The 13,482-nt window shown below is 29.5% G+C and overlaps 1 protein-coding gene across 1 annotated transcript in view; it reads right to left on the minus strand.

The window, feature by feature from the left end:
- Positions 1-5,290: 5,290 nt before the first annotated feature.
- qless (decaprenyl diphosphate synthase subunit 1 qless) overlaps positions 5,291-13,482 on the minus strand; it is a 78,813-nt gene continuing 70,621 nt past the window's right edge. The window contains exon 8 of the mRNA XM_065498098.1: positions 5,291-6,518. Coding sequence (XP_065354170.1) covers positions 6,297-6,518 — 222 coding nt within the window. The 3' untranslated portion in view covers positions 5,291-6,296. The remainder of the gene's footprint in view (positions 6,519-13,482) is intronic.

Genomic DNA, 13,482 nt, shown 5'->3' on the forward strand with positions numbered 1-13,482 from the left:
ATATTTATTTGGCCCACTTTTCAATACAAACAAAATACTTGTGCATAATTTTGTGCTGGCAGAGAGATACTGGTATTATTAATAAAACATAAAATAAAAACAAACATAAATATAAATACAAACAACGCATGTTTAAAACGTGCTAAAATACTGTTTATATTTATTATAGTTTATTAGGGAGATCGGATTGGTTTTATTCGAAATTTTAACTGTCAATAACCGGTAAGTTTTACAAATATGTTTTTATTTTCAAATACATTCCTAATCAAACAAAAATTAAATTCACTGATTTACAAACCTGGGGACTAAATCTCGCATTCGTTACCAGCGTTCTGGTAAAAACTCTATACATTTTATTCGATATCGAATAAGAGAATCCCAAAAATACAACAACTCGAACGTTCGTATAAGTATTCGCTCGTATACGAATACGACAATTAACCTCCTGTCTTAATATACAAAATCGTAAGATTTCCAAAACATCTATTTGTCAATAACTTTTTTTTGAAAATCGTTCGTTTTTCAAATAACTCGATCCACGGAATAGGATAAATAAATTATTTCAATTTACAACAAATTAATCATTAAATAAAATATTAGATGGTTATGTAGCCTATTTGAATTTAATTAATCTGTGTGTTTACAAAAGAAAACAGCCTCTTTTTCACATACTGACATATTAAAAAAACCGAAACCCGGGTTTTGAAAAAAATCGAATAATCGTTCACCCTATTGTTAATACAGTAACTAAATATATTCTGATACTTTAATAATGTATCGGTTGAATCATGAACCAACATTCTTAAAACAATTGTGACCTGATTGATTCGAAAAATAAATTCAAATTAAATTTAATCCATGAAACAATACTTTTAGAATTACTTTAAAATGTTAGTTTGTTTATAATTTAGTTTACTAATAAAAATTCCTATTCAAATTCAATGTTGAAAATGGGAAAAACTCCCGCAAATTTTTTATTCATAATTGGGCTAAATATTTACTTATTGTATTTATTTATTGGAAGGTTTTCAAATATGCCTTGCCTCTCATACGAAAGACTGTATCGTTACCTTAATATAGAAAGGCCCTAACTCATGGTACAGAAGTACAAAAATAGTCTTAGTTTTTCTCGATCACTTCGTTTTAGTGAAATATCGGTATTCTAAAATGTGCAACTTAACTTCAAAGCATCATAAATATTTTCTTTTGAAACTAATTGTCTTTTAAACAGAAAACTATTTGTCAAAACCAGAAAAATTTCAGAAAATTTCAATTGTATTTCAAAAATTTCCATTCTAATTGCAATACCAATTGAAATTTCTAAAATACAATTGGAAAATTCTGAAATACAAATGGAAAGTTCTGAAATATAATTGGAATATTCTGAAATACAATTGAAAATTTCTGAAATTCGATTGGAAATTTCTAAAATTCAATTGAAAATTTCTGAAATACAATTGGAAATGGTGTAGTATATCTATCTATATATACAGTCGTTGACAATGGAAACTTTTCCAAATAGCCCAAAATTTAAAATATTTTTTTAAAATAAAAATTTTTTTTTTAGTATTTTACTTGTATAGTTTTATTTATATAAATTAACTGAAAAAACAAACAACATAATTAATTATATTCTGAAAAAAGGGAACAAAATTAAAAATATTCACTATTTCGCTACTGACAAAACAATGGAAACTTTTAAACTTCTGCAAGAAAGAAGTGTAAAACGAAAATAATATTTAAAAGAACGATGTAAAAAGCATCCTGTTTACAGTTATTTTATTTTATTTTTAAATTCTGGTAATTTTTCACAATTTCTTTTTCTAAGTTTTTCGCATAATTGCTTTTTTTCAAAGTTAACGTAAATGGCTAAAGTTAAAATTTGTGAAAACTTAAAAAATAAAATAATTAACGATTAAAGCTGGTTTAAAACAAAAAAGTATCTGTGACAAATATTCAATAAATAAATCAGCAGTTTCAAAAATTATAAAGAAATTTCGTGAGACCGGTTCTGTAAAAACTCAACATTTAGGTGGAAGACCTCGTAAGACTACTCCTAGACAAGATAATTTAATAGCGAGAGAGTTCAATAAATTCCCAAAAATAACTCCTCAAGAGGTTGTTAATAGCCTAAAATTAGAAATAAGTACCCGAACAGTTAGTCGCAGGGCAAATGATGCCGGTCTTGGTTGCTATCGTCCTGTAAAAAAACCACTCATTTCTAAAAAGAACCGTTCTGCTCGTCTACAATTTGCCAGGGATCATTTAAACTGGTCGATACAGAAATGGAATACTGTCCTCATTTCCGACGAATCCAAATACAATTTAAGGGGCAGTGATGGGAGAACATTTGTAAGGCGACCAAAGGGAAAAAGATTAGATCCAAAGTACACAAATAAGACTGTAAAGTTTGGCGGTGGCAATATTAAGGTATGGGGATGTTTTTCAGGGCAAGGTATGGGCCCAATTCATATTATAAAAGATACCATGACAGGTATAGGATACAGAACCATATTAGACGATGTTATGTATCCATACGCTGAGGAAAATATGCCCCTAGTTTTAGATTCCAACACGACAACGACCCAAAACACAACTCTAGGGTTGTTACCGAGTGGTTACAATCCAACGAGGTACGTGTTTTGAAGTGGCCTGCCCAATCGCCAGATCTCAATCCCATAGAAAATCTATGGGAAATTGTAGATCGTAAAATAAGGACCCAAAATTACACCAGGAAGGAAGATTTATGGGAGGCGGTTATAAATGAATGGCAAACTATTATTGAAAATTAAAATTGACTCTTTAATTGGTTCAATGCATCGTCGATGTGTAGCAGTTATAAAAAATAAGGGAAACCCAACAAAATATTGAGTTATTGCAAAGTTTAGACCATATTTGTTAAAACAATACCTAAGTTTCCATTGTTTTGTCAATGCCGTAATAAAGAAATCTTTTAATTTTGTTTTCTCTCAAAAATTCCATTGTTTTGTCAATAAAAATGAAATGGTCTATGTATGTAATGTCATTACGTGAACGGCTAGAGCGATTTGGCTGATTTTTATACCCTACACCACCATAGTGGGGAGGGTATTATGCGTTTGTGCAGATGTTTGTAACGCCCAAAAATATTAGTCTAACACCCACCTTAAAGTATACCGATCGACTTAGAATCACTTTCTGAGTCGATTAAACGATGTCCGTCCGTCCGTCCGTCTGGTTGGCTGGCTGGCTGGCTGGCTGGCTGGCTGGCTGTCCATGTAAACCTTGTGCGCAGAGTACAGGTCGCAATTTTGAAGATATTTCGATCAAATTTGGTACATATTACTTTTTCGGCACAAGGACCAAGCCTATTGAAACTGGCTGAAATCGGTCCATTATTTCACGTAGCCCCCATACAAATGTCCCCTCGAAATTGGACTTTATCGGTCATAAATGTTTAATTTATCTATGTATCTACACAAATTTCGCTCCAAATAAGTTTTATATATACAAAATTCATGTCACTAAATTTTGTTACGATCGGTCCATAATTAGTCATAGCTCCCATATAGACCCGCTTCCGAAAATCACTTTAACGTGCATAAATCGCTTAAAAATGTTGGTATACACACAAAATTCAACATAGTTAACTTTAATATAGACATAAATCACACGACCTAATTTTATGGTGATCGGTCCATAATTGGTCATAGCTCCCATATAAGGCCCACGGCTAGAGCGATTTGGCTGATTTTTATACCCTACACCACCATAGTGGGGAGGGTATTATGCGTTTGTGCAGATGTTTGTAACGCCCAAAAATATTAGTCTAACACCCACCTTAAAGTATACCGATCGACTTAGAATCACTTTCTGAGTCGATTAAACGATGTCCGTCCGTCCGTCCGTCTGGTTGGCTGGCTGGCTGGCTGGCTGTCCATGTAAACCTTGTGCGCAGAGTACAGGTCGCAATTTTGAAGATATTTCGATCAAATTTGGTACATATTACTTTTTCGGCACAAGGACCAAGCCTATTGAAACTGGCTGAAATCGGTCCATTATTTCACGTAGCCCCCATACAAATGTCCCCTCGAAATTGGACTTTATCGGTCATAAATGTTTAATTTATCTATGTATCTACACAAATTTCGCTCCAAATAAGTTTTATATATACAAAATTCATGTCACTAAATTTTGTTACGATCGGTCCATAATTAGTCATAGCTCCCATATAGACCCGCTTCCGAAAATCACTTTAACGTGCATAAATCGCTTAAAAATGTTGGTATACACACAAAATTCAACATAGTTAACTTTAATATAGACATAAATCACACGACCTAATTTTATGGTGATCGGTCCATAATTGGTCATAGCTCCCATATAAGGCCCACTTCCGAAAATCACTCAAAAATAAAAATTATTAAAATTTTAAAAGAAAAATATTTTTACTCATTTACTTGGTGTAGGGTATTATATGGTCGGGCTTGACCGACCATACTTTCTTACTTGTTTTTATTCGATTCGAAATTTTCAGGAGATGGTTTGTAAAGAAAAAAAATTAAAAAATTCCGGGTAAAACTCGGAAATTCTTTTTTTTGTGAGTCAATTCAACTGTAATAAAAAAGCTCCCTAAAGTATGCAGTACAAATTTAGATATTTTATTTGCAAATAAATAAGAACAGGCTGGTGTGCGTGGGTTGAAGAACTAACATTAGTAAATGCTACCGGGCGAAGCCGAGGCGATCAACTAGTTTTTAATAAAAGAAACAATATTAATTCTTGTATTCTTAAGAAAATCGCAATTTTAATGCATTTGCTAATAAAAGAAGTGCTAAACGAAGTGATTAAAAAAATCTCTAAGTATTTGCGAACTCTATGGGCTTCAATACAATATATTTTGTATATTTTTGGTGTAGCATAGTGTAATTGTCAGTTTTCGATTTCGGGTTTTTGTTATGAAAAAACGCGGTATCGGTAAAAACCAAATACGAAACAAATCTCTGAATTATTTGTGTAATTTGTTATTTATTACTCGTACTTTTTCTTTGCTAGATTATTTTTCTAAATAAATTCTAATAAATTCTTCTAACGGAAAGAGTTAGCTAATAAATAAAAATCTTCCAATTATTTTTGTACTTTTTTTATATAATTTGTTTTTACTTTATTAAAATATCAAATCAATTATTAAATTATACAACATTTTCAGTTTTTCTTGATTTACAAAATAATAAGAATTTCAATAGATAATTTGTCTTAATTTGCTTAATTTAAGAAAAAAAAAAAAAAGAAATAGATAGATAGATAGATTTTCAAATAAAAATAATAAAATTTAAATAATTTATTTAAAAATGTATTGCAAAAAAAAAAATTAAACAAAATAAATTGCAAATATTAAACAATAATGTTTTAAGAGCAACAAATTAGAAATATTGACTATAAAATTACGTACGTAGTACATCCATACAACTTTAACAAAATGTTTAAAAATCTTTTCAATTTATTGAATTGTATAATCTTATTTATTTTATTTTATTTAATGTATAATTTACTTTATTAACAACAATCAATAATAAGTTTTTTTTTATTATTTTCAAATTTTCTTATCAAAAAAAGAACACAAAAGAAAAATGAACAAGTGGTTTTTATGTTTTATTTAAGTTGGGGGATGTGATAATATGACTGTGTAGTAGGGTGAGTGGTTAATTCGGTTATTGTGAGTGAAATTTCTGGACACTGGGCTTTAAAAATTGACTACTTTTATTTTTATTTTTTGTAGATTTTTTTCACAAAAAAGAAAACATTGTTTTATTGTAAATATTTGTTCATTTTGTGTATATTATTATGTATGTATTTTTAAATATGTTTGTATATTATGTACATATAAAATTTGTTTTGTTTTGTGTTTCACTGTATGTACAATGTATAATAATTGTATATAATTTGTTTGTTTTTTGTCTTATCAAAGATTTGTTTTTCTTTAGATTTTATACATCATTTTATATGTTTCTTTTTATAAATTATTTACAATGTCAACAAGACTTATTAACTAGATTCATTATTTATGATTTTTGTTTTATTTAAATTTTTTTTAGATATTTTTTTCTCAAATTTGTTGGCTATTCTTTACAATCATGTGTGTGTGTGTTTGTGGTGTGTGTGGTGTATATAAAAAAGGAGTTTATAAATTATTATTAATAAATTTGTAATTATTAAGTATTTTTGTGTGGCCAAAAATAAGTTCTCAATTTTATATTATATTAAAAAAAAAAAACATAATTAGTATTATTTTATAAGTTTAAACGCTTTGAAAAATATTATTTCATGCGATTTATGACTAAATCTGCAACCACCTGAAGACCCTTCTGATAGGGTGACTCTGTCATATCTTGGGCCAATCGTATCGCTTCAATACAATGTTTCTTGGCTAAAAAGCGTGTTTGTTCCAAACCATGAGATTTGTGTACTAATTCAAAGGCACGTTCTACATCACCGGGTTCACCAAATCTGCGCATGATCATGGGATTCAGCTCGGGATACTGCAAAAAATAAATAACAAATTAATATTTTAAACATTTATTATCTTAGTTGTTATATGTATATTTTAATTTCTATTACACTTAAGATTATTTTTTTAAGTTGTCGCACACCCATAATTGATGTTATATTAACGCATTACAAAATTCCAACATATTTTAAGAAAACCAACAACAACAACTGAGTACATATTATCATCTATTTAATATGTTAAATAACGTTAAAAATAACTACAGCAACTGCCATAATAATGAAAATAAATATAAAAAATGGAGAAAAAAAATAAACAATTGTATTTTTTTTTTGCTAAATAAATAAACCCTCTTCAACATGAAGTTTTGCATACAAATCGTTTTACCATTTGTGTACTGTAATGAATTCTAATTTGCTGATGAACAATACCCAATAGGGGTATTCACTTAATGTTAAATTCACTCTGATTTTTCATTTGTTATAAAGTAAACAAAAAAACTGTATAATAGTTAAATTCTAACGGTTTAAAATTACTTACTAATTGTCGTGTAAGACGTTGGCTTATTACGCCATCGAACGTTTCATACTAGATTAAAGATAAAATGCAACGTGTATCTTCAATGTAGTACGAAACGCCTACACGATAAGGCTGAAATATCTCTTTGAAATATCTATCATTAGATATCCATATGTCTATATTAATGACTTAGTAATCCAGATATAGGTCACAAATAGGTCAAAAATCAAGGTTGTCCTGGTTTTTTTCTTATATCTCAGACATTTGTGGACCGATTTTCTCGATTTTAAATAGCAACCGAGCCGGAAGAATTCCGGAGATATTGATGTATGAATTGTGGCTTAATCGACTCTGCTATCTATAAGGATCCAGAATACATATACTTTATAGAGTCGGAAAATTATATTGTGGAAATTACAAACGGAATGACAAACTTATATATACCCTTCTTACGAAGGTGAAGAGTATAATTACAATTCTAGAAAACATTATAGCACTTTTAGAAAACTTTAGATAATTATATAACAGTTTAAACAAAATAATAACAGTCTTAAATGTATTTAGAAAGCTGTATAACATTTCCCAAAGAATATATAACAGTTATCAAAAAGTTTAAAAATACTAAATATCAGTTTTTTGGATATTTTAGAACAAACTAACTTTTTAACAGTATTAGAAAACTTTATTACAGTTTCAGACAAATTTATAACAGTTTTACACAACTATATAATGGTTTATAACAGTTTTAGAAAATTATGTACCAACTGTATGGCAGACCGATTTTAATAACAGTCTTAAATGCATTTAGAAAGCTGTATAACAGTTTCGGAATAATATATAACAGTTATCTTTAGTTTAGAAGACTATATATCAGTTTTTGGATATTTTAAAACAAACTACAGACAACTGTATAACAGTTTTAAATAATTGTATAACAGTTTGAGAGAACTTTATAACGATTTTAGTCATTGATATAACCGTTTTAGACAACTATATAACAGTTATGTACAACTGTATAACAGTTGTGTACAACTGTATAACAGTTGGGTAAAACTGTTTCAAACAACTATATAATGGTTTAGGAAAATTATGATATATTTAATAAGATATACATATGTATAACAATTTAAAAAAGATAAAAATTGGCTCTGCTCTTTTAAAAATTGTATTACGGTTTGAACGAATTCAAGATCTGAGTTTGGATTTTTTATTTAGATGCATGTATATAAGTCTTAGAAAAATTTATAGTATTTGTGAATATAACATTTAGAAAGCTGTATAACAGTTTTGGATGGCGATATAACAATTATAAAAAATGTTTAGGAAGACTAAATAACACTTTTGGATATTTTAGAACAAACTAACAGTTTTAGAAAGCTTTATAACGATTTTAGACAACTTATAACAGTTTTGGACAACAGTTATACCGTTTTAGACAAGTGTATAACAGTTTTACAGAACTATAAAATAGTTTATATGACAGTTTTAGAAAATTATATAACAACTGTACGACAGATCGATTTTAATAAGACTGTATGACAGTTTTGGAAGACTATATAACAGTTATATAAAAGTTTTTGAAGAATAAATATCGGGTTTTGGAACAAACAAACTTTATAACAGTTTTAGAAAACTTTATAGCAGTTTTACACAACATATAACAGTTTTAGACAGTTATGGACAACGGTATAACGGTTTTAGGCAACTGTATAACAGTCTAACACAAATATTAAGGGTTTATTAACAGTTTATATAACAGTTTTATAAAATTATATAACAACTGTACGACCTACAGATTTTAAGGTATATAACCGTCTAAAAAAGCTCAAAGCCCTACAGCTTTAAAAAATGCATTACGGTTTGAACAAATTTAGAATAAAGATATTGAAATGTATAACAGTCTTAAAAAGCTGACTTTTGATTTTGCCAGTTTGAAATGTTTGTATAACAGTTTTCTGTATCACCGTTTTAAAATATTGTTTAATGGTTTTAAAAAAAAATGTTTAACAGTTTTAACATACTCTATAACAGTTATTACGAACTGTATGAAAGGTACGAATCCGTGTTGGAACTCCATAAAAATGAAGTAAAGAAATTTGTGCGAATCTAATATATAAAATTTTTAGGACATTGATGTCAAATTTACAATATTTCGAAATACAATTGGTCAATTCACAAGGTCTCCTATCATGTCATATTGTCATAATGTCCTAATATTTCACAATGTTGTTATTGCCTTGCAAGCAAAAAAATTCCTAAAATAATACTACTCTGTATGCTATGTTTATTGTGTTATCGTAACCAAAGAGCAGAGACCTGCGCCGAACGCCTAAAAGTCGTTAAAGCCGAGTCATGAAATATTAGGACAATATAACTGATAAGAGACTTTGTAAATTGACCAAGTATATAACCTCACACAACATGTTTATATATGACAACTCTGCAAACTGATTTTAAAGGTTTAACTGATCTTTATTGATATATGAACTAGTGGAATGTATATTTTCTACAATATATATTACTATATTAGTGCTCAGGACTGTAAGGTGTAACAAAAATCATATTAATCGCAAATGTCCAGGTACATTTTTACCTTGATTCAGGAATATCCTTAATAATATTAGCTAATACCTCTTCTATTACGGCATAAACACAAAAACATTTTGTTTGTGAGCCATCAAAAAAAGCAGTAAAAGAACAATATGGCCAAGATCTAATCATAACTGAATAATTTTGGCATTGAAATATAGATTAAAATAAAATAAGTGCTCGGCAAATTACTACAAACATAGAATTAAATGAAATAAAAGTAAAATTCTAAACAAAAGAATGGAAATAAACCAAGCGTCAAGCGTTTAAAATTTTAAAATTGTCTACGCACTAAATCTGTCAAATTTAATTGAAGGACAGACAGTGAAACTTCAAGCATTAAAATTAAATTGTCTTAAATCAGACAAGAAGAAGCCAACAACAAACAAACCATCTTTGGTCAATATCTACAAAATCTTTAGCTTAATGGCTGATGGTTACTGGTTAATTAATTCTATCAGTCTGTGGCATACGAAAGCAGGTGGAAAGATACAGGAACAGTTAGACAGCAAGACAGTCAGTCAAGTCAGTCCAGTGACAGTAAGAAAATACATGTATGTACGAGGCTGTATGTTGATGACAATCTAACTACATATTGACGCATTTCAATATAAAGTCTGAGAATTGTAATGAATTAAGTTGCGTGGTGTGGTGTTGCGTTGTGTGGCGTTGCATTAAGTCGAGAATTGAATTGTTGAACAATTATGCATGACACGTGCACACTTCATTCACTTTGGCTTGGTTGGTTGTTTGTTTGGTTGGCTGGCTGGCGCATTTAATATTGTTGCTGTTTAAATGCATTTAGTAACTCAACAGACTGACTAACACGACAGACTCTGAAATGACAGAATGCCAGACACAAATTCCAATATGTATTGTTAATTGCTTAACGTTAAATTAAGTAAGTAAGTAAATATATGCAAATAACAATCAGCATAGTTTTCAAAAATGGCTTCCTACATTAAGAAGAAGATTAATTGCGGGCATTTTTACTGAGCTGAACACAGTAAATAATTGAGCTGCCAGTCTCCTTCTTACAGTTTTAAATTTAGACATAAAAACGCTTTCATTTTACTATTTCCAACTTAAGGGAAATCCATATGAAATGCCGTACGAGTCTCTCGTAATAATTTTAATTAATTTAGCTACATACGTCGTTTATAATACACTTTATTTTGAATAATTGCCAATTTTTGGTTTGTTTGTTTGTTTGTTTCGGTTTTATAGTATTATTACTTACAGTGAGCGAGTGCATTTTTACAATATTGATTGATAATTTATCGAAAACTTATATCAATACATTGTATGCATGTAAGAGAATAGAAATAAAATAAATGTTTATTTGTATGAATTTTTCATTTTTGTACGAATATTGGCTGCTATTTGTTTTAGTGCATTACAAATCGGTATGTATGACTTAATCATTAAATAATGTTTAATGATTTATTTTAGTATTTTATGCACGACTACTTGTATTTAGTAAAAAAATTTAAAAAAAAAATATAAATTAATAGTGTTGAATTCATAAATGGCAGCATTAAAGTGTTGCCAATTTTAAAATTATTTGTAGATGAATGAACTCAATTTCGACGGACATTTTTGGAGTGATACCACTTTCGCCTAATTAGACTTAAAGAAAGGCTTCGTTTGTTTGCAAAGTTATGGTACTGGCAAAGTATTGAACTACAAAACAGTCATCAAAGTTATGGTAATAAATATGTTCTTTTTCTAAAATGTCCACATCCCAAAAAAAAATAATTTAAGGACTGAGATTGAAAAATTCTTAACATACATACATATATCATAATATTAATAGGCAAGTTGATTTCTTTAGACCCCTTTTATGCTCACAATATACATTCAATTTTGGCAAGAAATATACCATTTTAAAGGAATTTATTCACAGAAGTGCAGAATATATATTTTATTGAAATCGGTTCAGTTTTTTAGGAGTTATAAGCGTTTAAAGATGTTACTAACACATATGCAAAAACGTGTACATGTGAACCTTAAGCTAAAATGTAAACAAAGCTATGTGTGTGTCCAATTTGTTGTTGTAAATAAATAAGAGAAACAATTAAACAGTATTGATTTCGCTCTGTTTTAAGTGAGAGTTGTTATAGAAAACAAAGAAGAAAACTTTAGTAATTCAAAGTCACTTAAAAAATTATATTTTGAAGTAGTTTTTTGTTTGTTTTCTAATTCCATATGCATACACAATTTTTAAATTTATCAAAGGTTTATAAAACAAAATTTCCATTCAAAATGTGTTTAAAAACCTTTGACAAATTTAAAAACTGTTTATGCATATGGGGGTAAATACTTCATACGAATCAATTTCTTATCACGACATGAAGTTTAATAAAAAAATCGGACGGGTCGGAACAAATGGTGAGTCACCTCCCATATAAATTAAATAGTAATTTCTAAATATTTTCTGAACTATAATTGCAAGATTCTTCAAATTCAGTCTAAATGGCTCATTTATAATTTTGCATAGTTTCGCTGAAATTGTTCGGGATTTGAATAGTGGGCGTGGCCCTATACAAAGTAAGTAATTAATTTCGAATATCTGTAGAACTATAAATGTAAAAGTGTTTAAACTTTTTACGAATTAATTTCTTATTACTGTGCGGAGTTTAGCTGAATATAGACGGAATTAGATTAAAGGGCGTAGCACCTCCCATACAGAGTAAATATTGATTTCGAATATCTGAGGAACCAAAATGGGAGGGGTCGGAAAAGGAGGTGAATCACCTTCCATACAGGTGAGGTGAATCACCTTCCACTGCAATGTTATTCAAACTGTGTCCGCATAGCTCCCTTACCATTTTACAGAGATTGTCTGATCCCTGTGCGAAGTTTAGCTAAGCGTGATCGGCGTATTAGGAATGACACCTCCCTTATAAAGGAAAGTTAAAGTAAAGCTTGATATAAGTTATTTTTTTACACAAAAGATTTAAAAATGGGTGGATCAGAACAGTGGAGTGGTATCTCCCATACCAAATTAGTTAGTTATATTTTGCATGTGTTATTTTCATACCATTGTACGTAGTTAGGTTGTATCAGAAATCATTCATATTTTTTAATTTTACTAGGGTAGGGGTAGCGAAGTGCACCGGGTTATGCTAGTGTTAATAAAAACAAGTAAGAAAGAATGGTCGGTCAAGCCCGACCATATAATACCCTACACTAAGTAAAAGAGCAAACAAATTTTTCTTTTAAAATTTCAATAATTTATATTTTTGAGTGATTTTCGGAAGTGGGCCTTATATGGGGGCTATGACCAATTATGGACCGATCACCATGAAATTAGGTCGTGTGATTTATGTCTATATGAAAGTTTACTATGTTGAATTTTGTGAGTATACCAACATTTTTCAGCGATTTATGCACGTTAAAGTGATTTTCGGAAGCGGGTCTATATGGGAGCTCTGACTAATTATGGACCGATCGTAACAAAATTTGGTGACATGAATTTTGTATATATAACACTTATTTGGAGCGCAATTTGTGGAGATACATTTATAAATTAAATATTTATGACCGATAAAGTCCAATTTCGGAAGGACATTTGTATGGGGGCTAGGTGAAATAATGGACCGATTTCAGACAGTTTCAATAGGCTTGGTCCTTGGGACGAATTGTTTAAATTTTATCGAAATTTATTAAATTTTATCGAAATATCTTCAAAATTGCTAAGTCGATCGGTATACTTTAAGGTGGGTGTTAGACTAATATTTGTGGGCGTTACAAACATCTGCACAAACGCATTATACCCCACTATGGTGGTGTAGGGTATAATTAAGCCACTGAACTTACAGTTTCGATTTTTTTTTATTTGATTGAAATTGAACCATTCCATTATGGTTTTTACAGGTTGTCCA

Source organism: Calliphora vicina, chromosome 1 (genome assembly GCF_958450345.1).
Source record: "Calliphora vicina chromosome 1, idCalVici1.1, whole genome shotgun sequence".
Classification (NCBI taxonomy): Eukaryota; Metazoa; Arthropoda; class Insecta; order Diptera; family Calliphoridae; genus Calliphora; species Calliphora vicina.